General features: G+C 37.3%; 1 protein-coding gene across 1 annotated transcript in view; it reads right to left on the bottom strand.

Moving 5' to 3' along the window:
- ctnnd2b (catenin (cadherin-associated protein), delta 2b) overlaps positions 1 to 21,297 on the bottom strand; it is a 103,019-nt gene extending 81,722 nt beyond the window's left edge. The window contains exon 1 of the mRNA XM_055151714.1: positions 21,166 to 21,297. Coding sequence (XP_055007689.1) covers positions 21,166 to 21,297 — 132 coding nt within the window. The remainder of the gene's footprint in view (positions 1 to 21,165) is intronic.
- Positions 21,298 to 24,181: the final 2,884 nt, after the last annotated feature.

The following is a 24,181-nucleotide window of genomic DNA, read 5'->3' as shown; positions in this document are numbered from 1 at the left end:
TTTTGGACAACCAATCTCACATTTAATTTCTACCACACTTTCTTCCAGAATCGACCATAAACTGCCTCAAAACTACAGGCAACACAAATGAGGTAAATAAGCAATGCGAATATCAATACAGTTACATACACGCATGCTTTTCTAATGTTGTACAGTTCTAATTAGTGTTATTTTGCACATTTTTCGGCTCGCTGGTTCCTGACACATTTTAATTGTTGTGAAATGGACTGTGCAAGCTGTGGAGGGAGTGCATAGCAGATAGAGCAAGGTCTGCCACTTTCACAGAGCCAGACAGAGACAGACAGAGAGAGGAGGACAAGGTTCTGACACTGAGACACCAAACCAAAGCCGTCTAAATGTCAAACTTGTTTCTGTGCAACTGAGATACTCTCAGAGACTTAAGTTCATCACAAGACTTATGACAGACAATGCTGTGGTTGAGTTACTAATCTTACTACAGTGGATGGATTTGTGGCAAGCAAAAGGAAGTAACGTTGATACAGTATATTTTGGAAGACATGTTCTCTGGGTACATTTCCTACTTTTAAAAACTGTATATTATTCATATCACTCAATCAGATTTGTTTGTCCCAGAGGTAGTTATATAAAAGTGGAAATAAAAGTGCTAGTGGCAATATGGGCAGTATCATAGTGCAAGTAATATTTTGCTGCAGACCATATTAAATTTAGAGTACAATTTCATTTTAAAGTTAATTTTATTATGATATATTTTATTCATTTGTGTTTTGATTTTAATGTCTATCTTATTTTGTCAAGAACTTTGAATTATGTGTGAACAAAGTGTGCTCTTTATATAATTCTGCCTTAAACTTGGAACTAAGCTTGGACTAGACCAGGATTAAACTAGGATTAGAACAGAATTTAACAAAGTCTATATCAAGATTAAACTCGGCTCAAACCACAAAAAGTATAAGTTAGTAGGCCTTCTGTTTTAAGACTTCTGTTACATTCATCAAGTTTCGTGCCCATAGCTACTATCTATGCCTCCTGATTCTTCTGTGTTTTGGTGGATTTTGTGTGGATAAAGACAGAAAACTGATTCATGGACACAAAACACAGGTGGGCTATGCAAATAAAATGTTGCATTGTTTTAAAATGTCTTCATGCTTAATTCATGCTGGGTGCTGTGTGAGGAATAACCACTAATTACCCGATGAGCAAACACACCAACAGCTGATTATAGCATTTCTATTTACTCCGCAGTAATTACAGCTGAATAAACACGACTGGTTTTACCCAAATTACAACCAAAAAGACCAATAAAGACGTGAGCACCATGAAGTAGTACTTGGTGTTGGAAATTTACTTTTTTTAGTAAATTGCACAGCTCCACTTTGAGACCTATTGCAATATTTAAAGGTAGGGCAATGAATAATAATTTTTCACTTTTAGTATTTTAGTAAGTATTTCTGAAACATCTCCTCTTTTAGCCACGAAGCTCCATGCGCCACAATTAAAGTGTTTTGCACATAGATACATTTACAGAGCCACTAAAAATCAGATAACTACAATAATCAGATCAGATTTTTGGTGTGATTTTACATGCACAAAAGAATTCTGACCATCAAAAACATCTAGTGACATGGATCAGTTAATCATTGATCTAGTTTTTGGAAGATTGGGGTTAGAATTGTTTTCTTTTTTTTCTTCAAAAATCAGACAGAACTCATATTATTCACATCAAATGCAATTGCATACGTACCATTTAAAAAAATCTGATAACTCCAGAAATCCAAGTCAATAACATATATTCTCATTGTACACATCTGCATCGCTCATGGCATGTACAAATGAAGCTGCATTGATTCTTGGAATGGCCGTGCGGTTTCCATATTCACAGGCCAACAATGTGGAGCAAAAGAAGTGTACAGGTCAGTGCACATATAGACCAACAACACTATGACGCTTATATAAAGCAGCTGAACTGACCTCAAAGTGCCTTATGTTTCCACATAAAGCTCAGATAATGCACAAGAGAGAGGCTGAAGTGAAATGTGCTAAATGTGGAGGAATCCTTTAAAGTAGTAATGTGGAGGATGTGACAAATGTAACTGTCACATATAAAGTGCAGCAATTAGAGGCAGCACCCGGAGCATATGCAAGCACACAGCACTTGCATTTTAGAATAACTTTTCTAAAGACTAAAAGGAAAAATATCCACAATATGAACAAAAATGAATGCTTTTAATGACCACTGGTATCTATCTCTCACAAGGTAATGTGAGTGTGCCTGTACAATTAAACACATTTTAATCAAGATTGAGATTCAATCATCTCTAACTGTCAGTGATTTTTTTTTTATTTGTTTAGTCGAAAATTGTAATTAGTCAAGTTTTTTTGTTTTTGTTCTTCTGTCATCAGCCATCTATAAGTTCAAGGGTAAATTCCACTGAGCCATAAAACGCTTACATTGTATCAAACGCTGCACAAGAGCCTACAAAAACACCCATTTCTGTTCATCTGAAAATGCTAGAATCACTTGTAACAGTGCAAGATACAAACACTTTGTAACTGCCCTTGTCCTCTGAGAATGTGAACATTAGCCAAAGATCTTAACTTTCATATACAGCCAATCATTTTGTGCACATACATCGCAATCATAAAATTTACTGATCATTCAAAACCGGTGAGTGTTTTTGGAATTGTTTTTGGAAGTGCATCAAAAGCTCTCGATCTGCTTATGTAGAAAGCTCTGTACGAAACATAAAGCTCCTCTGATGTTTTCCTCGCAGCTGGTCCATGCATCTGTAAGCGATCCGACTAACTATCTTTGCTTGTGAGCGCTAAGATTGTTCAACTTCCCTGAAAAATACAGACACAAAAGCCGTTTCCCTCTCGCCCCTGTAGCTCCCTCCAATTCTGTCTGACAGCCCCACACCTGTTACTGCAGTCTCCGGGGACCGCGATGGCGAGAAATTGAGGAAAAGTGCCACAAAAAAGGAGAAGAAATTTTGAAGGAACGTGTCGCCTGAGAGGAGACACAGTTAGACATACCTTCACATGGACCATACTTCATCGCAAACACGCCAGTGCACTGAATATCCTTGCTTTTTTTCTACGCTCCCTCCTGGACAAAAACAAGCCTGGTAGTTCCTGGGTGGAAAACTCATCTATCCTGCGTTGGGGACTGCAAGAAAGACTACAAGTGTCATTTGAGCTGGCTCCAAGTCTCTACGTCTCTCTCACTCTCTCTCTCCTTTGGGGCACACACACACACAGAGAGTTCAACCAGGCACAAAAGTCGCCATGGCAACGCTGCATTTAGAGCCCCGTGGCATTATGTATGCAACGTTGCATCACAATGGGCCCTCCCACCACACCGGGCCAACACTGCCAAAAAAGCCCGCTGCTCTCTCACCTCTCCCCTCACTCACTCACTTGCTTGCCCGCTCACTCTCTGTCCAGGCCATCTGCACCCCTCCCCCTTCCTCCCTGCTGATGCACCAGTAAGGAGACGGTGGGGTAAGGGAAGAAAAGATGCTCTCAAGAGTTTCAGGCTAGCAGGCATTCCTATACATAGATATAAAGCTATGTGTAACTGCTACTATTGAACTACTGCTAAATAAATAAATACGCTCAGTGATTTACAACTTGATTTTGCATATCAGCAATCAAATGACCTTTCCAATTTCTATATAGTGAGGTGAGACCAAATCGTTGTTTTGCAAGTCTCAAGTAAGTCTCAAGTCTTTGACATCAAGTCCGAGTCAAGTCCCAAGTCAAAGACAGGCAAGTCCAGGTCGAGTCTCGGATCACTGGCCCATAAGTCCAAGTCAAGTCCAAGTATTCTGCTTTGAGCTTCAAGTCATTTCATGTCTTTAAACCAAAAAAAAAGTACCAAATAAAGCTTAGATTTTTGTAAGTTATATGAATCCATCCATCCATTTTCTTCCACTTATCCAAGGTCAGGTCGAGGGGGCAACAGTTATATGAATTTTAAACTAAATTTTACTTAAATAGTCATGCTACATGAGTATTTATATGTATTTATATACATTAGAAAAGCAGTTTTTTCCTTTTTAAATGTCTTGACAAGAGTGTGAATTATTACGGCCGGAATATAAAAAATAAAGATTTAAGAGTGCTTAATAACAGTTATTTTGTCACATCCTCTGCACTTAAATGGAAGGATCATGTTTTATGTAGTTCCCTGTTTTACTGTGTTGTTCTATATATTACTGTAGTACATTTGAGGATACCACATCACAGTACTTCCTTTATATCCAAAGTACCAAACAGAAGTGGAGGGGACATGTTCCAGTTTGTTTCTGTAAAATTAATTACTGCATGTATCAACTGTAAAGAGAAAAGTATTTTCTAAAAACATTTTTTTTTAGGAGAAGCATCAAGTCTTCTCAAGTCACAGGGCTCAAGTCTGAGTCAAGTCCTAAGTCACTGGCCTTCAAGTCCAAGTCAAGTCCCAAGTTTTTGTCTATTTTATCAAGTCAAGTCTCAAGCCCTAAAAATAGCGACTCAACTCTGACTCGAGTCCAAGTCACAACTTGCAAGTCCCCACCTCTGCTTTGAGATGTTACTGCTCTCCCTATAGGATGGCATTAAACATATCTATTTAATACAATACTTTGGAATAATCTGGACAGTACTATAACATCGCCATGGAGACAACCAGGTGACATACCCTCCAAAAAAGTTACATAGCACATATAAATGCTGGGGTTAAGAGCTGGTATAGACATTGTTATTGTGACTTTTCCACATCAGTAAAGTAACTGAAAAAAGTTTTTGGTCTTTTGGTATTTATATAAGAGTACATAGCCTGAATACATCTGTTGAAAATTAGCAGCTGTCTTATAGGAGTCTGTGACCTTTAAGAAATCCCAAAGCAATCGCATAGCATACAAATGTGCAATGGAGCTCACGTCTTTAGAACATATTCTTTATCAGGACTAATCCTCTAAGGACTTTCAAATTCTCAAATTATTCTGATTAGGGACCTCTTCTGAAAGATAAAGGTTTGTTTCATCAGTTAAAAAGGTGGTCTAGTGGACAGGCTAAATCCTTCCCAACTTGAAATGCATGATTACTATGCACAGTCACACTAGCCTCCACCAGCACATATAATACAGGAGTAGTTAAGCCCTGGGGATGTTCTATAGTTTGATATGAGAAGAATTAAGTGCATGAGTCAAAAACCAGTGCGCTGAATCCAACTAGCTGTTTTGGACGACAGGCCCAGCACAGCATGAGATGTTTTTCAAATTAGGCTCCTGTTGTAAAATCAAAACAAGCCTCCACACAGAATACTAAATCTTCATTTCTTACCCAGATGCAGTCTAATTGAAGATCCATGGTGTCTCAAAGTACGGTTCCACAATTCAGAATAATACAGTCAAGTTTCCTCTTATGTTTTCCTTTACTCTTCACTGAACACTGGAGTATGGTGCACATGCAAACAGCAGCTAATGCAAATTTCTCTATTCAAATCTTGCCCGGCTGAGCGTACGTTAACCCTCAGTCACTGACCACAAGATTCATCAACATAAGTGGGTCATGAAGTTGTGATTGGAGAAAACTAAAAAACGATTAGGTCAGGTCAAGACAAGTCACTGAAATTGTACATAGTCTGGAAAATTGAGTCATTTGGCTTTACTGGTCATTTTCTGTAAGTAGCAAGTTATGTGCAAGGGGTCACAATGTGGATAAAAAGCAAAAACTTTAAAATAATTAAATACAGATAGATACTGCTGTCACAGCAATGGCTATGGGGGCAAAATGCCAAAAACATTCAAATTAAGATTTTTTTGGACTAACTCAATTTGATCATGACTGAACAAACTCAATTAGATGAACATGATTCATATGCGTTTAGTATAGGAGGAGGTAGATGAAGATCTGCTTTTTTCTGGGAATTCACTCATTACTCTGATTGGTTAATCCACCTGTCACTCACTAAGGGCCTGACAGTGGTTGACCAACACAAAGACTGGACAGGCTAAAAGTGTGTGCAAGTTTCAGCTGAAAAGCTGAATTATGACAAAATCACAACAAATTGCAGATTGTCACAGGGATCAGATTTTTATCATCATATCACTTCCATCTAAACAATGGTTCCTATCTCATTAATGATAAACAAATTGCGTGCAGACTCCAGCCGAAGCCAGAAACTATTCTTACAACACAAGACTTTGATCTGAATGTGTGAATCATAACAGTTATTCTATTGTTTCTCCTCCGACACACACATTCGAGCAGGTCCAGTTAGTTTCCTCACCACAGGACTGCTTTTCTTCTAAATCATTCTCGGCCTAAAATAATAACCAAGGCCACTAACTCAAAGCCTCAGAGCCACGCTGACATTTTCTGATCCAGCCAGCCCCAAAACTAAATGCCACATGGAGACCACAGGGCACAATTAGACTGCTTTACAGTGAGGAAGCACGGGGACAGCAATAAAACGCTATAGGACAATCTCTTTCATTCTCCCATCTCACCGCTCACCACTGGCCCATACTGACTCTTATTCTACCTTACTAATTGCGCTAATGGGTATCTCTGGATGTTTCTGATAGCTGGTGAAAGCACAATCCCTCTCCATCTTTCTTCCTTGTGTCTGCAGTAATAGCCGCAGATTAGCAGTGAATCTTGGGTAATGCAATCAGAGCCGCTCATTAAGACATAGTTAATTGTTGTCCTCGCACCGTTAAGGCTGAACAAGCTATGATTAAGTGCAAGCATACCGCGCGCTGATGGGTCCAGGAGGTATGGCTGTGACGAGGCAATGGAGAATACTGTGGTGTAAATCATATTAATCTAATCATGGAGAATGCAGCGACTTTTAAAACAGGATTTTTATGTAATTTATAACAGTGTAACTAATACCATTACAAGCTGTCAACGCTGATCACTTTGCACTAAGTTGATAGAACAAGCATGAACATGACTCAGGGTAAAAGGGTTTCCTTGAATAAACAGGGAAAATGTACCAAGTAAATTGTTTCGATTAGCTGAGAAATATACAGGACTGTGACTGTACAAATCCTTCTTATGCTTTATATAGTAAGAATTTCTAGAATTTTGGACTTCTAAGTTCTATCTACCACAAAACCCTATAAACAAAGTACAATTCTTTTAGAATCTCAATATTTTGACATAAACATTCAAACCTACTAGAACACCTAAAGATGTTATATTACAGCTACTTTTTACTAGCCTGATTCATCAGATGGTTTCACTTCGTAGAAAGGATCTGACCTCACAGCAATAGAATTAGTTTGCTTGACGGTATATGGGTACATTTTTAAATTTAACCAATCGCTGTTATTTGGTCATGATGTATGTAATGCGCCACTAAAGGGGCTAACTGGTATATTAAGCTTTTTCCAAATCCTGTAGGAAGAAGGTAATAACGTCTTTCCCCTTGATAAAAGTCATCAAACATTCTCTTTGTTCCAGCTTTAAATCCTCGATCTCGGGAATCGTTGACAACACTGAATATTTGGCTCTTCGCTGATTGACTGGTGCCTGAAGTTGCACTTCCGGGGTTTTTGCGAACCGTCTATTGTATTCTGATTCCTGACCTAGTCGCTGGAGAGAAGTGAAATTGACCAGAGGCACTTTTTATCGTTTGTTCAGTAGAATTCCAGAACTGAAATGATCAATGATTCTAGTGAAGGTGTTGAGTTTAAAAACACAGTGGAGCACTTCCTGTATTACCACATGACACCACAAGGTGGAACAGAGCATTTTCTGTTTGAGAATAGAACTCAGCCTAAATATTATGCAGGATTTATGTGTTAAACATGTGTGATCAGAAAATAGAGTAATATGAGCCCTTTAAAAAACCTTTCTGAGTGAATACAATACAGTTCCTGCTTTAGAAAATCTATGGCTTCATTATTTTTGCATTGCACTACACATATCAATGCAATCTTGAATTCTAATCTCTGGTCTACAAATATTTTGTTAAAGATAATGTGAAGCCTGAGGAGAAAGACAGAATAAAATAAAAAAGCCATATATAATGATAAGAAAATAAATCATATAACTCAAGCAGTGAAGGGGAAACAGACTGAAGTAGATTTGACACTCTTAACTGTTTATCCTCAGTCAGACAGATTGATCTTGTACTTATACTGTATACAGTTGTATTTAAGCTTTAAAGCTGAGACAGTGCCAGGCTGTGCACATGTCCTAAGACTACAGTACAGACATTCAGATCACAGATATCAGCACAGTATTACTGCAATCACTATAGTGCCCTATTTCACCTATTTCTCTCCTATAAAGTACAGGTTGCAAGAAAAGTGTAAAAACAATCAATAAATCAAGATAAGGATAATAGATTTATAGCAGGCATAATAAGTTAAAAGTAGACAATTCACCCAGTTTCTGTAAAAATCGACCGTAAATGCAATCTGTGCTGAAATAATATACATCATTTAATAACCTCCGCATCACCCCAAGAGGAGACCTTTTAATCTCTTTTTTAAGCAAGGTAAACTTAATAATATCAACCATGTCGGAGCTTCAGAATCCAAAATAGAAAGATGTAAAAATATTCATTAAAAATCTTTCTACTGTTATAACTGTCTGCACTTTTAATGGAGCACATAATCTGCCGGTCCCCACAGTCAGGGAGATCATTTGAGGAAAATGGTGCTGTTCTGCCAGGTTCAGGTTTAGTGTCTCATGACTCTATCAGACTCTCTGTTTATGCACTGAACCACTGTGAGGGCTGGATTCTGGCCAGAGCTGATAGAGGTGCAACCAGAACTCAAAGGTTATGTGGGTTATGACAGTTATTGATGTTATATAGATGTAGTATATAAGATTTTACTATTAAACAAACCAATCATGATTCATATTGGATATTGGAGTGGAGTGTTTTAAGTCTCATATTAAGAGTCACTTTTATTCTCTGGCTTTTAACACCGTCTGAGTTGTGTGGTCCTCTCCATCTTTTGTGTATTTTTTATTTCTTTAACTCATTATGGTTTTGCTTTTATTTGATTTTATACTGGTTTTACTGCTTGAAGACACGTATTATAAATTTTTTTGCAATTATACCTATTGTTGTTTTCTTTTTGTGCGCTTTCTAAACTGTTCTGTTTGTAAAATGTGCTATATAAATAAAGTGGATTTAGATATTGTATTTCAATGTTTAATATGTATTTTATGTTTATTCATGTCATCCAGAGCTTTCAGTAGCTTTACTTTACTATTTGGTCACCATGGTTTGGTAAAGTATGCTCTCAGTAAGTCCTTTGACTGTCAGATTCAATCATTTTGGCCGGTATATATACTGCCCATACACTGCCCACACGGTTCAGAAAAAGAAACAAAATGAAAGATGAATAGATTCTTGTTGAAGGACACAAACTATTCAGAGAGGTCAGGGGTCGGCCATAACCACTCTTTATGCACTGAAAGGAAATAGGAGGAATGGCAATAACAGCTATGAGCATTTAAAAAGTACCTTGACCTCTGGCTTTCACAATACAATAGACCAAATGCTGGCAAAGAGATAAGAAAAAAAATAAATAAAATGAAGAAGAAAGAAATATAATACAGTAATTTATTTGAATACTTGTCTGGCTCAGTAAAAAATGCTGCTTAGCAATTAAAATCAAGGTTCACTGTCAACTGTCATTCACTCAAGCAGTGGGTTGATCATGTCCAATTCATTTAAATCTGATCATAAACTTAAACAAATAACAACTTCATTGCTAAATAATCTGTGTATCATTTGTTCATTCGTTTTTTAAAATAAAACCAAAAATAAGAAAATGAAAAAACAACAGTTTTCTTCATTATTTGTCACCAAAACCAAAATGAAAAATGGATAACAGTTTGTTTTTTCAGTTTTCGATTTTGTGTTTAAATGAATAATGGAAAAAACAGGTAAGCCGTTTTCTGTTTCCGGGAATTAAACTGCAATGCCGGACTTTTGCACCACATATGGACTGAACCAGGACTGAACCAGGTCTAAACCAGGTCTAAACCAGGACTAAATCAAGACTAAAACAGGACTAAACCAGATCTAAACTGGGACTGAACCAGGACTCAACCAGATCTAAACCAGATCGTTTTTTTTCCATTATTCACATTCCATTCCATTAACACAAAATTGTCATTCATTTTGATTTTGGAGACAAATAATAAAGAAAATTATTGTTTTTTCATTTTCTTATTTTTGGTTTTATTTTGAAAAACAAATGAACGAATGATACACAGATTCTAAATGTTAAGTGATAGTGTTAAGAGATAGTTTACTTGGTCCCAAAACAAAATTGCAGCCCTGAGATTCTTTAGGTACCACTTAATAATATACTCTTTAATTCATAATGAGCAAATCGGTGTTGGTATAAGAGTTGGGTATATAGCGTTGGGTATAAGTTACTTAGCCTGAGTGAACTATTTGCTCATTATGAATTAAGTCTTGTTCATGTTTTATTAAAGCTATAACAGTGTATTTATTATAAACAGGGTTAGTTCGTGCTTGTGTGATTTTTTTTCTCCACTTTGTGATAGGAAATGCATAACAAACGGTGAAACAAATATAACACTGTTTTTAATCTTATGTTGTGTGTTTATACTATAATGTAAATGCAAGTTCATGTAAAAAGTATTTGAAATATTTGGAATACAGTACTCTGATTGGAACATGTATCGGAATATATAACAAAATACATTTTAATACAGGGATTCAGTATATTCTGTAACTAAACAAATGTTCAAAGTATTCTTCCCATCACTTATTATAAAGAGTATAAAGCGTTTACTTCTTGTTGCCATGTAGCCTCGCTCTTTGTCAAAATCTTAAGCAGCTTCACTTTGACTGTCACCCATCCATTCCCTGCGCAGAAGCGTCTACAGCCTCAGGGTTTGATTTATGACGCTGATACTTGGTTAGCTTGCTCTGAACAGCACTGGGCTCTATACAGTGGGTGTGCATGGGGTCATTAACTCCAGTTCACCCGCATTATGTCTAGCAGTCAACCACTACAGCGATCACACTCACAGGCCTATGTACATGCACTGCTCCAGACGACAAATGGAACACACTCATCATTAAAGCTACTAATTACATCTGCGCTTCATGATACGTGGTGCCGCTCTAAATGGTTTATGTTCAGGTTGACAGCAGGAGCAATGAAAACGCATGTAGATCATAAATAAAGTAAGGGCGGCTGGTGTTAATGAGGCAAACGAGAACGGGTCAACTAAAGTGACAGAGGAAAGTGATACTGTAAACATATTTATACATTAACTATAAAAAGTAAATGGTATGTATTGTGTATTTGATGTGGCTTTGGTTTAGTGCATTAGATTGGAGGGCCCATATTGCGCTATTTTCTGATCTATGTAATAGTGCTGTTTCCTCTTCTTTGTGGAAATACAGGAAGTGCCCCACAATGGTTTTAAAGTCCATGCACCTTCACTAGAATCAGTTAAATCATTTCAGCCCAGGAAATTGACTATTTTTAATGAACTAAATGTAAAAGGAGCTGACATCACAAGGTGGAACAGAGCATTTTGAGCTTTGGTGATGTAGACAAACTAGTAAACCAGGATAACTCAGATGTGAATGAAACAAAACACAACTCCAGGTATGTTTTTGACGAGGTAACAGCATTATAAGCTTAATATATATATAGCCTAAAGCTCACAAAAGTAAATTATGTGTAATATAGTAACTTTAATAATAAATGACTGGTCTTTCTCTTTACAAATATACTCCTATTGAACAGTTCCAGCAGATCTATACTTCTTACAACTTTGTCCATGAATGAGATACTTTATTCAACTTATATACTGGAAGAAGAGACAGGCAGTGCAATTTTTTATCCTGATGACAGATTTCTGACAAAGCAATCCATCAGAAATGTGGTAAAACGTGGCTGCTGAAACGCAAAAAAGGAATAGACAAAAAAAACAATAACCACAAAAGTGCAGACATATCACTGCATACCACTATTTGAAAGATTACACTGCAAAGATAGATTTGATCATAAATAATGTAGTCTATATCAAGTTTAAAAGCTCATCAAAAACATAGCTGGCATTGTGTTGTGTAATCCTTTATTATTAGACTACATCCCCCAAAGCTCAAAATGCCCTGTCCCACCTTTTGATGATGGGGTAGTTTTCAAGTTAACAGCTACCTTTTACCTTTTGCTGAGTATAAATTGGTAATTCCAGGTCTGAAATCCACAAAATCAAGGAGACTCATTGGTTGGCTCATGACCCACATGTGGCTCACCAAGCTTTAATTGGTGGCAAGCTTATACCAGAAATAGTAACACAGCCTAAAATATTTTTTCAAATGTGCTAGATAAACATATAGTGAACATTGCAACACAAACATCTGCATTACATACAAACATACAAAATATTGTATCTGACCCACTACCTGAGCTGCATTTTAAAAAGTAGTCCATGCTCTTGATTAAAATTATCTACATAAAGTGACCAACATAAAAAAATGAGTAAAATGACAGCTGCGCTAAACTTGCACACGTCTGATCTCTGAAACATGAATCATGTCCAGCGTGACATACAGAACAGACTCACCATCATCATCATCAACATCCCTCTGTCACAGAAAGTACACATATATTCCACTGAGTCATGTCCTTTAGTCCGAGAGAAGCTGAACCACATCAGCGCACAAGGAAAGAGCTGTTTTTATCAGCACTAACAGTTTAAATGCAAATGAGCCATGTGGTTTTAAGTTTTGTTTTGGAAAACATAAACAAATGTGCACAAAGCTGCATTAAACACTATAGTACAGTACATTAAACACTGTAGTATAGTGGTTATTGTTTATATGTTGTTAAGTTGAGTTTATTTATACAGATTAGTAATAGTAATAATACATGCCAGCTTCCGCTCATCCCAGTATTAAGGTAAACCTGGTTTTAATTGAAAATATATTGGCTGTGTTTCTTTTTTGTGAGATGTCCACTTTATATGTAGAAATGCACATTTGCAAAGGTGACTTGGTATGTTGGCGTATGTTGGGTATATGTATATGTTGGGCATCACAAGGTGGAACAGAGAGTTTAAAAATAGTGTGATATAGGCTCTTAATACAACACTAGTGATATTATATATTTATATACACATACATTACATACATGTTCCATCTCTATTTTGGTTTATCATTCAAACAGTTCTATTATAATGATACATTTGCTGCCAAAAAAGCACCACTCATGTTGTCCCAGCCTTATTTAGTTTACAAAAGCACTGTGCTACTACTTAATAACATCACCACAATGTGTCATTTTGACATGTTATGCCCTTAAGCTTTGTTAATCTTAAAACAGGGGAAAAACACATTTGGATTTTATAAAGTGTTTACCGTCTACTGTTCACCCACAAGTACAAAACATAACCAAAGAGTAAAGAGGAGGCAAAACACTAAGCGCATGCAACCCCTCCCTATGCAGTAATCACATATTCTCCTTCTTCTTTGAATAAAAGTAAAACTGAATAAATATTTCATCCACTTTGAAACTACTGTATAAATATCACACTGGGAGAAAACTATTTTGGGTGATTTAATGAGTTAGCCTAGCCAGTGCTAAACAAATCTCAATTAATGCTTAATAAACAACATTAGCGGAGCTGCAGGACAAGTGGGAGGATGAGCTGTATAGAACCCATTATTACCACGGCCATGATAAGACACAGAATATAGAGCATGATTTGGCCTATAGCGCAATTAACAGGAAAAGATTGCATTCAAGATACCGAGATAAGCATTTCCTTTATGTTTTGACACCATTTACAACTAGGGCAACTTTGAAATATAAGATAAGTGCATGTATGGTTAGGCTGGTCTAATTATGCTGACTGAAACAGGCTATATGCACACATAACCAAGATTTACATGAATTATCCAGTAACCTATCTGCCTTTATAAAAATGTATCGTTGCTGCGTTAATCTTCCTTTCGCTCTCTTGTTATAGGATATGTTGAAGCACTTTATACTGCAGTCTCCATTCCTCCAAGTACATTATATAGTCTTTTAGGAAATCAAGTCGTGAGAACATTTTGGCTGGGCTGCCTAAAGTAACATAAAATTGCAGAATAATGCAAGTATGAGGTTATGTTCTGAGCCTGATGAAAATGGCAAGCTCCAAATTGAAGTTATGTAGCTGAAGCAGATGGAGGAAGAACAGGAAGTCCCTTTTAAAGCCATAAACAGCCAAAACACCAATAAAGGTCTGATTAAGTGAAGGAACACAGTGTGCTTGTTTGTTAATTCAGGTCCAGATGATTGATGGAGCAAAATGTTTTTATAATTCAGTAAAGACATGTTATGATTTTATTTGGTAATTAGTACTAATTATCTCTATATATATCTCTTTTTTTTTTCATTCTAAACTTGCTTTTTCATAGTAGCATTTGCTATAGAGTTGTTTTTTTTCTTTTTCAAATCCAGCTTTGCAAAGATATGAGATAGGTGCAAACTGAGATTTTCTGAGCACCGACGCTTTGTATGCAGAACATAAATGCATGCATCAATCAAAATACAACTCTGAGTAAAGCTAATGATGAGAGAAAAACATTACAGCGTGGTCAAAAGCAGGCTAGCCTATGCCATATTCCCCTTTATACTGATCAATCTTGATTTTTCCTTTCATTTTATTTTGTTCTATTTAAAGCTAATAAAAATTTGCCTGATTCATCAGCCAGTTTCACTTCGTGGAAACGGTCTGACTTCACAGCATTAGGATTTGTTCTCTCAACGGTAGGCAGGTACTTATTTTTTATCTATCCAATCTATGTTATTTGGTCATGACGCATGTAATTCGCCGGAACGCTTAGTGGTGCCCAAGTAACTGCCGGCACAACAGCAAACAAAGCAGAGAGTGAACATATCTGTCAACCATCATTATCCTTTCTTGCGAGATGAACTTGTGAATTAAAGGTGCAATAAAAAATGCGAAGTTTCTTCGCTGATTGGCTGGTGTGCGGTTTACAACTTCCGGGGTTCTTGCAAACTGTCTAGTGTATTGAGCGGAGGCATTAGGTGGCACCAGCCTGGCTAAATAAAAATTGCTTTGTTTTCGATATTAATTTCTTGTACACACACACACAAATACTTCATTGCCATTTAACAAAGTCTGAACTCTGCTCCAAACCACGTGTTTCTACTGGTATTAGGATTGGCTGTGGACCTCTCAATTAAAAAGACCAAATATATTATTGACAATTATTAACGACTGAAACGTGATTAAAATTTGATTATTTGTACCAAAAAGATATATTCTGGTAATATTACTGAGCAGTCTGTGGTAATATACTAGGGCATTTACTAACAGTGCCATGGGTCTATTTTCTCTTTGTCTCAAACTGTCAGAAAATCTTTATCCTTTATCAAAATGTCTTTGATTGTCTTGACAGCTACAGAAAAACAGTCTCACTGCCGCTGATGTGGTGCTCAAAAACATTCAAACACACAGGGTTCACATTTTGACAGGACTGATGAGACATTTTCTGCAAATTTTCTTCAGCTGCTATGGCGACAAACAGCTAATCAATACCGCCAGCCTTAGTAGGATTTGATTGTGTCATTGGATATGGGACGATATCAGGGTTTTTTCAGTCACATCTCACATTATAACAACAAGCTTTCATGGCAGCACACTGAGCTTCAGGCTATAGCAGATGTTTTGTTGACAGTTCAAATGAAGAATGATACAGCGAAAAAAAGCTGACAGACGTGATAAATATGACAGAGAATGGCTAATCAATCACATGTAAGTTACAGGAAGTAGAGAAAACATAGCAGCGGGATCTCCAGGAGTGACTCAGCACATGCGCCTGACTGGCACTGCTCTGAAATACGCGTGAGTCTATGTTTAAACTGGGGCCTGAAGTAGGGATTTGGTGAAGACAGGTGTGCAGACCAGGTGTAGTCATTTCTAGTTCTCCTGACAGGCCTGATTTAGCTGTTATTCATTCATATCAAATTATAGTAGACAGATTTTTCAACATGGCAACCTCAAGATTGGTAGCAGTTATCTAAGGAAGTTTAACATCAGAATGACAGAAGGGAATTAAGTGCTGGGCTAAAATGACATTATGTATATGTATGCGTTCACTTATGGAACAAAGATCTAGTACCGCAACTTTTAAAGAGCCCATATTACATACACATGGCTGTAGAATGCTGTTACCTAATCAAAAACATAGCTGGAGTTGTGTTTTGTTTCATTCACATATGTTTGAGTAATCCTTTGTTATGAATATGCCTACAACTTGAAACCTCAAAATGCTGTGTTCCACCTTGAGGTGTCATGAAGCAGTAGTTTTCAGGTTAACAGACAGAATTTGGTAGCCTAATTCATCAGTCAGTTTGATTTCATGGAAACCGTCAGCATTAGGATTCGTTTGCTCAATAGTAGGCGGGTATTATTTTTTATTTAACCAATCGCTGCTATTTGGTCGTGACGTATGTAATGCACCAAATCCTGTAGGAAGAAGGGCAATTTTTCCCCTTGATAAAATTCTCTTTGTTCCGGCTTTAAATCCTCAGTTATGAGAATCGTTGCCAACACAGAATGTATGGTTTTGTCTACATTCATCTCAACCACTTTGTTTACTGTTGTGCTGTACCACAAAAAGGACCCAGACAGGAGCTCAATTTTGACGTCATGGCTTCACAGCTCTTCGCTGATTATCCAGGATTCTTGCAAACCATCTGGTGTATTTTGATTCCTGGCCTAGTCGCTGGAGAGAAATGAAATTGAGTAGAGGTACTAGGTGGCGCCAGCCTGGCTAAGAGTTTGGCAATTCCTGAGCAGAAATCATCCAAATGATTCTAGTGAAAGTGTATGGAGTTTAAAAACACAGTGGAGCATTTAGTGTATTACCACCTGACATCACAAGGTGGAAGGGGTGTTTCATGTTTTAGAAACTAACTCTGAGCTTATGCTGAGATTGTGTGTTAAATACAACAACTCTATGTATGTTTGTGATGAGGAAACAACTTTATAACATGGATCAAAAAATCGCATGATACGGGCCCTTTAACAATCAAAACTAGATGATGCACCAACCTCAGCTATAAAGTTCCCCCAAAATGCTGACTAAGCCTGATCATGTATCAAGTCTATAATATGATTTTCAACCTGAACACAGCCAAATGTCCAGTGCAGTGCATATTTCTTCTGACACAATCCGAACAGTAAATAGTGCCTCCCAAGCCGAGCTACAACAACCTTGGCATTAGCCCAAAAATAGAAATATTGAAATATTACTCACTGTAAACAAGTATGGGGGGGATTTGACAAATGGCTGCCTTGACGAATAAATAACTTCACTGCGTTGCCAGATTATGAGTAAAATGACTCCAGCAGAGGCAGAGTGGAGTGACTAATTATTTGTCCCATCATTCATCAAGCAGCTAAAACTCCTGTCTCATTGCCTTTAGAAAACACCATATAGATGCATATGTATTTGACCTACTTCAAATATAGGAATAAAATATGTAGGATCCATTATTTCTCCACTCTCAGCATCTCTACCTCTATTTTTATCCTGTGCCATCCGAGAGTGCCTTTCTCCGGCTATACTTAACACCCTATAGTATTCAAGGGCGTACTGTAGGCACCATTTGCAGTGACTGGTATATCAGCTCAACCTTTGTAAAAATAACATCTGTGTTTGAGAAAAGTCATGAATTTTCTGAGTCAATATATCTCCCTAGTTTAAATCCAAGATCAGTGGTGGAAAGTAATGAATTACACATAGTAATGTACTGTACTTCCATAGACTTTTTGGTATTGTTACTTTACTGTAAATTTGGATCATTCTTACTATTACTTCACTACGGCTGTATCTGTACTTTTACTTACTGTCCAAGATAGTAGAAGACTAGGAAAACTCAGTTTAGGTGTGGGTCTCATTTAAGATGAAGTTTAGGCTTAAACAAATAGAATGAAAACATATCAGGTTTTCTAATCCCAGAACTCGAGGAGATCCCAGGACTCAAACAGATCTCTGGACTCAAGACTCTCCCAGGACTCAAGTAGATCCCTGGACTCTACACCCTTCCAGGCCTCAAGACTCTTCCAGGAATCTAGACTCTTCCACTCTTCCAGGATATGAGACCCTTCCTGGACTCAAGATCCTTCCTGGACTCAAGACCTACCCAGGACTCGAGCAGATCCCTGAACCCAAGCAGATCCCAGCTCTAGATGAGCTCACAGTCCAATAGTGCTCCCTATACATTAAATAGTTGTGTAATATTTAGGTGTGATGTGTCATCATGTTACATATAAAATACATTATTGTGGTGTTAAACTATTTCTTCTCCTGCCTTTCCTCCTAGACAATAACTGATAGATTTACAGTTCACTATTTCAGTGTACCATTAGCTTCCCATCTGTGGAGCATTTAGACATCATGAATGTCAATTTAAGATTTAATCAAAATGTGTTATTAAGTAGTTTGACACTCAAATGCAGTGATAACTGTACATTCTCTAACTGACTAGGTTTGTCTGATTGTTCCCATCACAAATAAGATTTCTATAATTTGTCCACAACAAACAATTTTCTTTTATAAATTTTTTTCAATATCTGCTTGATATGCATGTCACTGTGTCCAGCTCTCAAATCTGCACACATGCTTTATTGGGTTCATTCCAATCAAAAGTTTAAACATACCCAAAAACAGTGAATAGTGTTTATTAATGGCTTTACCAAGGAACCTTAATTTAAAGCATCAACAACATATTCCATGGAGACAGCAGTTAACAGGTCAGATCTGAAGAAAGATGAGCCTGCTTACAGTAACATAAATGAAGTAGAGTGTTTTTGAACTATAAAAACAAAAGATAGCTATGTTTAATACCATTATGTGGATCTACCAAGTCAAAGCAATAAAGAGAAGAGTGTAAGTCCTAGTTTAACACATTTGGTAGCAGCATAGGCTGTAAGTGTGTCCATGTCAGTCTATCACGCCATCTGTTGGACCATCAATTCATTATCAGCTCCAATGTGAAATATGTTCCAATGACAACTCTCTAATTAAAACATGAAATACAACAGACATTAACAAGAGAGTCTGGCTGCGGACCTTCACCCAAAGGACCCTACCCCGCAGACCTTCACCAGGACGCACCTCTACCCACATGACCCTCTCCATTTTCATTAGTTTACTCTTTAAAAGCAAATTAAGCAGTTTTTGCCTCAGTTCACAATTAAACATCATTAAAAGCTTATTTCAATGTTTGCACTTATTAGCACTTCAAAGATTGGACATTTAATCCTCAATACATTTCTTAAAGTGTCCTTATTTTTTAAGTATCTTTGTCTTTGCGCTACTCTTCTTCCATACAGAAATTAACAGTTTAAAACATGTTGCCACAAATATTTTATGGTCAAGATAGCCTACAATTGCATAAATACAAATAATATAGACATTTTATCCATGAATGTGTTGCTGTGGGCTCTGTGTGTGGTTAAGATTAGGCCCAAATTTGTACTGGTTAAGGAAAACGGGTTGGGCTTGTCTTGTAAAATAATATCAACTTTTGTAAGAGCAGCTAGAAAACAGTGGACTTTGGTGGTCTTTTGTGTAACCAAGGAAACCAAACATTGTATTAGAAACATTTTGATAACATTTAATATTTATATAGTGTCTATGGGGTTAGAATCTCAGTATGACTTTCCTTTAAAATCACTGCACACTGCAAGCCAAAGAAGACAATTCCCCGTAGCACCCCCTGCAGGTAAAACCCACAAGGATAGATGATACTGCACTTTTATCATTAGTCTAAAAAACAGATTTTGAGAAAGTGAAGGGAAACGATGCCTCCACCACATTAGAGCATTCTTCAGATGACATGGAGCGGCTGTATCCTGCGGGTGGATCCCAGAACAGCTCAAAATGTGCAGGCGACATATTTGTGACACATCAGCTCAGAGAGAACCTCCATCACTCTGTTTACCCTGGGCCCTGTTTATCCTAAAAGCACTGGGGGGCATGATACACACTACAGTCCCCCGCCTGCTAATCTTATTTCATTAAGCATGACACCAAAACACACATACATATACATTTAGTCAGGCTGCAAGGCGAAATCATAATGGTATGAAAAAAGAATAGTCAAAATCACAATTAGCAAAAAAAAACAAAACAAACAAACAAAACAAAACAAAAAAACAAAACGCTGTAATCATGTAGTAAGTAATATGATATAATCTACATACTAAATTTCAGAGATGGAGAGTTGCAATTCATGACTTGGACTCGAGGCAGACTTGAGTCACTATTTTTAGAACTTGAGACTTGATTTGATAAAACTGAGTAAGACTTGGGATTCGACATGGACTTGAAGGTCACTGACTTGGGACTTGACTCGGACTTGAGGCCTGTGACTTGAGAAGGTCTGAGAAGCACTTACAAATCTGATTTCTTTCTATTATGACCATAATGATTCACACTAAGATCTTGACAAGAGATTTAAAAAGGAAAAAAATTACATTTCTACAACTCTTATATACACTATAAATACACATATATAAATATACATAGATTTTTTAAGTACAATTTATCTTAAAAATCATAAATTGCAAAAAATAAATACATACATTTAGTACTTTGGTTTAAAGATTTGAAATGACTTGAAGCTCAAAGCAGATGACTTGGGACTTAACTTGGACTTGAGGTCAGAGATTTACTATAGAGACTTGTAAAACAATGACTTGGTCCCACCTCTGCTAAATGTTGGTCTAATCCCTCATTCATTCTGCAATGAGGTTTCAAATGATGGACTATAGGTTTTAAGAAAATAGTTTTGCCTGTCATCAAATTGAGAAAGCCTCTTACAGATGAAGTATTTTCAACTTAACTGGTCCAGATGTCCAACTCTGTAGCTATTTGCAAATAACAAAATGTTCTGTCTCCAAAGAGTCTTATTAAACCTGCTAACCCTCTGAAATGCCATGTCCTTTTTGTATTAGTTTACCTGTTCATGTTCATGTTCATGTTCATGCTACATGCTTTTGGACATGTCTAAAATGTGAACTGAATCTTGCTTTTGAAAAAATAAATTGCAAATCAAAATTGAAAATGTTTTATTACATTACGATGAAATCATTTTACTTCTCAGAAAAAATGCCATTCTTCAAATTTCTTCCTCCCTGCCCAGTACTGACCTGTTCCTTGACGGAGGCAAGAATAGCAGAGGTGGTTTCGGACTCTGAGCCGTCTCCGTTGGACGCGTTCAGGACGGGACTCAACATGGTGGCAGCACAGGCAGTGTCAGACGCCACCTCAGGCACTGGCATACCTCCTGAAAGAATAAGAAAAACACTCTTACTATTCTGAAGGAGCCACTTGCAATGCCAACATGTCAAATGCTGTTGTGGAAGACAGGGAGAACATGCATAAACACAGAACTACTGCAAACAAGAGGGGGATGTCTTGAAATATACTTCTGCAACTACTGTGTGAAACTTGGTATAAGAAAAACAGCCACTAGGGGTCACAAGTAAGTGTTCATAGACAGATCCATGCCTTGATAAAAGTAATTTTCTTCTCATAAAATATAAAAATTGGAGACAACTTCATTTCAATGACAGACATGTCTCAAAGAAACTCAAAGGAAAGGCAAGTAAGAGATTATAAAATCAGAAATGTGATTTTACTAACAAAGACACAAAGATATGCATTAGATGGAGCTGGGATTGAACCGTCAACCACTGGACTACTAACTAAATTCTATTATATTTTGAGTAACTATCAAAAGCATAGTTTTCCACTAAGTTTGATTGCTGAATAAGTCTATTTACAGATAAAATACTCAACTTTCTATAATACATTCCTGAGGTCCTGAATGCATTTCCAGACAAATACTATATGTTTTACCAAAAGCAGTGTGCGAAATATGGGGGGTGTGGGGCCATTTTTGTGCTATTTCCAGTATCAGTAGAATTGAGTATCCTGTTTAAAGTCCTAGACCCCACACATGTATATTGCTGTGGTTTTATTCCATATACATCGTACAATATGTTGCTACTTTCCATTGCAGCTTCATTATCATTCAAGTCAACAAGTTACCCTCAGTGTGGTAGACATGCCATCACAGATACACACTGCAGACACGTAGACACACACAGACACATGGAGACACACAGAGACACATAGAGGCACATGGAGACACATGCTTGGTGCCGTGTGTCAGCTCTGATTGGAGTGAGCGGAGGAGGACATGGCTCTTCACATGTGCCGTGTAATCCTGATGCAGCGCCGAGATGGTGTAAGCACAGCATCAGCCCATGTACACACTGATGAAAGGCCTGTCAGGGAAGAGATAGAGGGAGAGCGGGAGAGGGAGGGGAACAAGACGGAGTGTTAGAGGAGGGAAGAGAGGAAGAGAAAAAGGGAGAGGAGGGAGCAAGAGAGGGAGAGAGAAAGAGGGAGTGGTAGGAAGAAAGAGGGCAGCAAGAGGAGGGGAAAAAGGACAGAGAGAGGGTGGGGTGGGGGGGGTAGTGCGCGAGACGGAGAATGAAGAAGAGAGTAGAGTTCTATAGGAAAGGAAGAAACAGAGGGATTAAAAGAGGTTACCCAATGCAAAAGCATACCCAACAGGTCAAATCCTTCAGCTGAGGAAGACCAAACCTAGAGCTTAAGGAAGCACTGAAGGATGCATAAGACAAATTTCAATGCAATAACAATTTGTGTCTTCCCTATGAATTAGCTGTATTCATTTGAGTGTTTACTTGTCAAATTGTTGTTGGTTTGCTAGTTGTTTTTCACTTACAAAATTGTGCAATTTCAAGAAAAACACTTTTATTTTCAAGCTTCCCACCTCCTGTCACAGACAATCACAGCCTGATAAGCTTCTCAATAGAGATAGACCGATATTTTGTTTGGCCCAAAAAGCTGCTTACATATGCATGAAAAATATATGCATAAATCTTTATTTGAACACTTTAGTAAAGAGGGTACTGCAAAAAATTTGACTACACTGCTCTCTACACAGTTTGTAGTAAAACAAGGTTGCGGATGAGTTCGTACTGAATTCTAATTAGATCATTAGAGGAAAATGACAAAATCAGCCCTACATATCAGCCTAAAAATATCTGCTGAGGTCATCAGCCATTAGTTCCTCTACTTCTCAACTGATCATTTGTCATGCACTCGTTCTCCGAGTTTTTGCAGTTGTTTGTTATTAACTTTTATAAGAAACAATTCATTCATGTATAGGCAAAAGTGTGGGAAATACAACAATCAACAACCACAGCGATGGTCAGTAAAAGCTGCTAATATGGCTGACCTGCCGTCACTCGTCATCCATTTTGAAAAAAAGCCCCACTGTTGTTCATCTCTCTTGAATATTTTATAACTCCTTAGTGCTTCTTCTATTCTTGGTCATATTTAACCCTCTTTCTCAGGCATCCCACTTTAAACTTTAAACATTTTTGCTGACTGCCCATATTCTAAGTCAGATCCTTTTCGAGAGATTGGACATTATGAAATTTACCTAGTGTTGTGACAATTAGAGACAATGGTGAATTACATAAAAATATTGAAATCAATTTTTATTCATTGTGATTAGGTTTGTTGCATGAAAACTTTCAAAATATCTGTTCAATTATAATGTATAGAAAATAACATGAAAACTAGTATAACATGATTAAACTGTTTACTATCAGTTTACTTATGGGAAAACTACTTACTGAGGTTTTACACTACACATTCTTATAATTTTATTGAAGCAGGATCAACATATTTTTATGTTAGCAACTACAAATTACACAGGAAAAATTTAGTTTACCAGTTCATTGCCATTAACTATTTTATGGCTGACATCAAATAGACACAGCCTGCTCCACTGGCACATATTAAAAAAATAAATAAATAAATAACAAAAACTACAAATGTTTGCTAGCTGTACATGGCTAACCATACAAAAGCAAAATAGTGGGCTAGTTCAAAAAGTATGATATAGACTCTCTCTGTTACAAAAAACAAATGTTATTTCAGAAACTTCCTCCTCTACTTTCCACCTTGTTATGACCTGCCCGGACAGCTCTCTCTTGGATTTATTCTGGTTTTATTAGGCAGCGGAGGGTGACAGAAGGAGGGTGACCTGAGGTTGTGGCTTTGATTTGAACCTGCGACGCTTGAACGCACCTGAGCCCACCCACAATCCCATTCTCTTCTCCC

Source organism: Boleophthalmus pectinirostris, unplaced genomic scaffold, assembly GCF_026225935.1.
Source record: "Boleophthalmus pectinirostris isolate CB_2022bp ecotype Guang Dong unplaced genomic scaffold, ASM2622593v1 HiC_scaffold_16, whole genome shotgun sequence".
Taxonomy (NCBI): domain Eukaryota; kingdom Metazoa; phylum Chordata; class Actinopteri; order Gobiiformes; family Gobiidae; genus Boleophthalmus; species Boleophthalmus pectinirostris.
The sequence above is the reverse complement of the archived record's forward strand: the minus strand, read 5'-3'. Positions and strand labels throughout refer to the sequence as shown.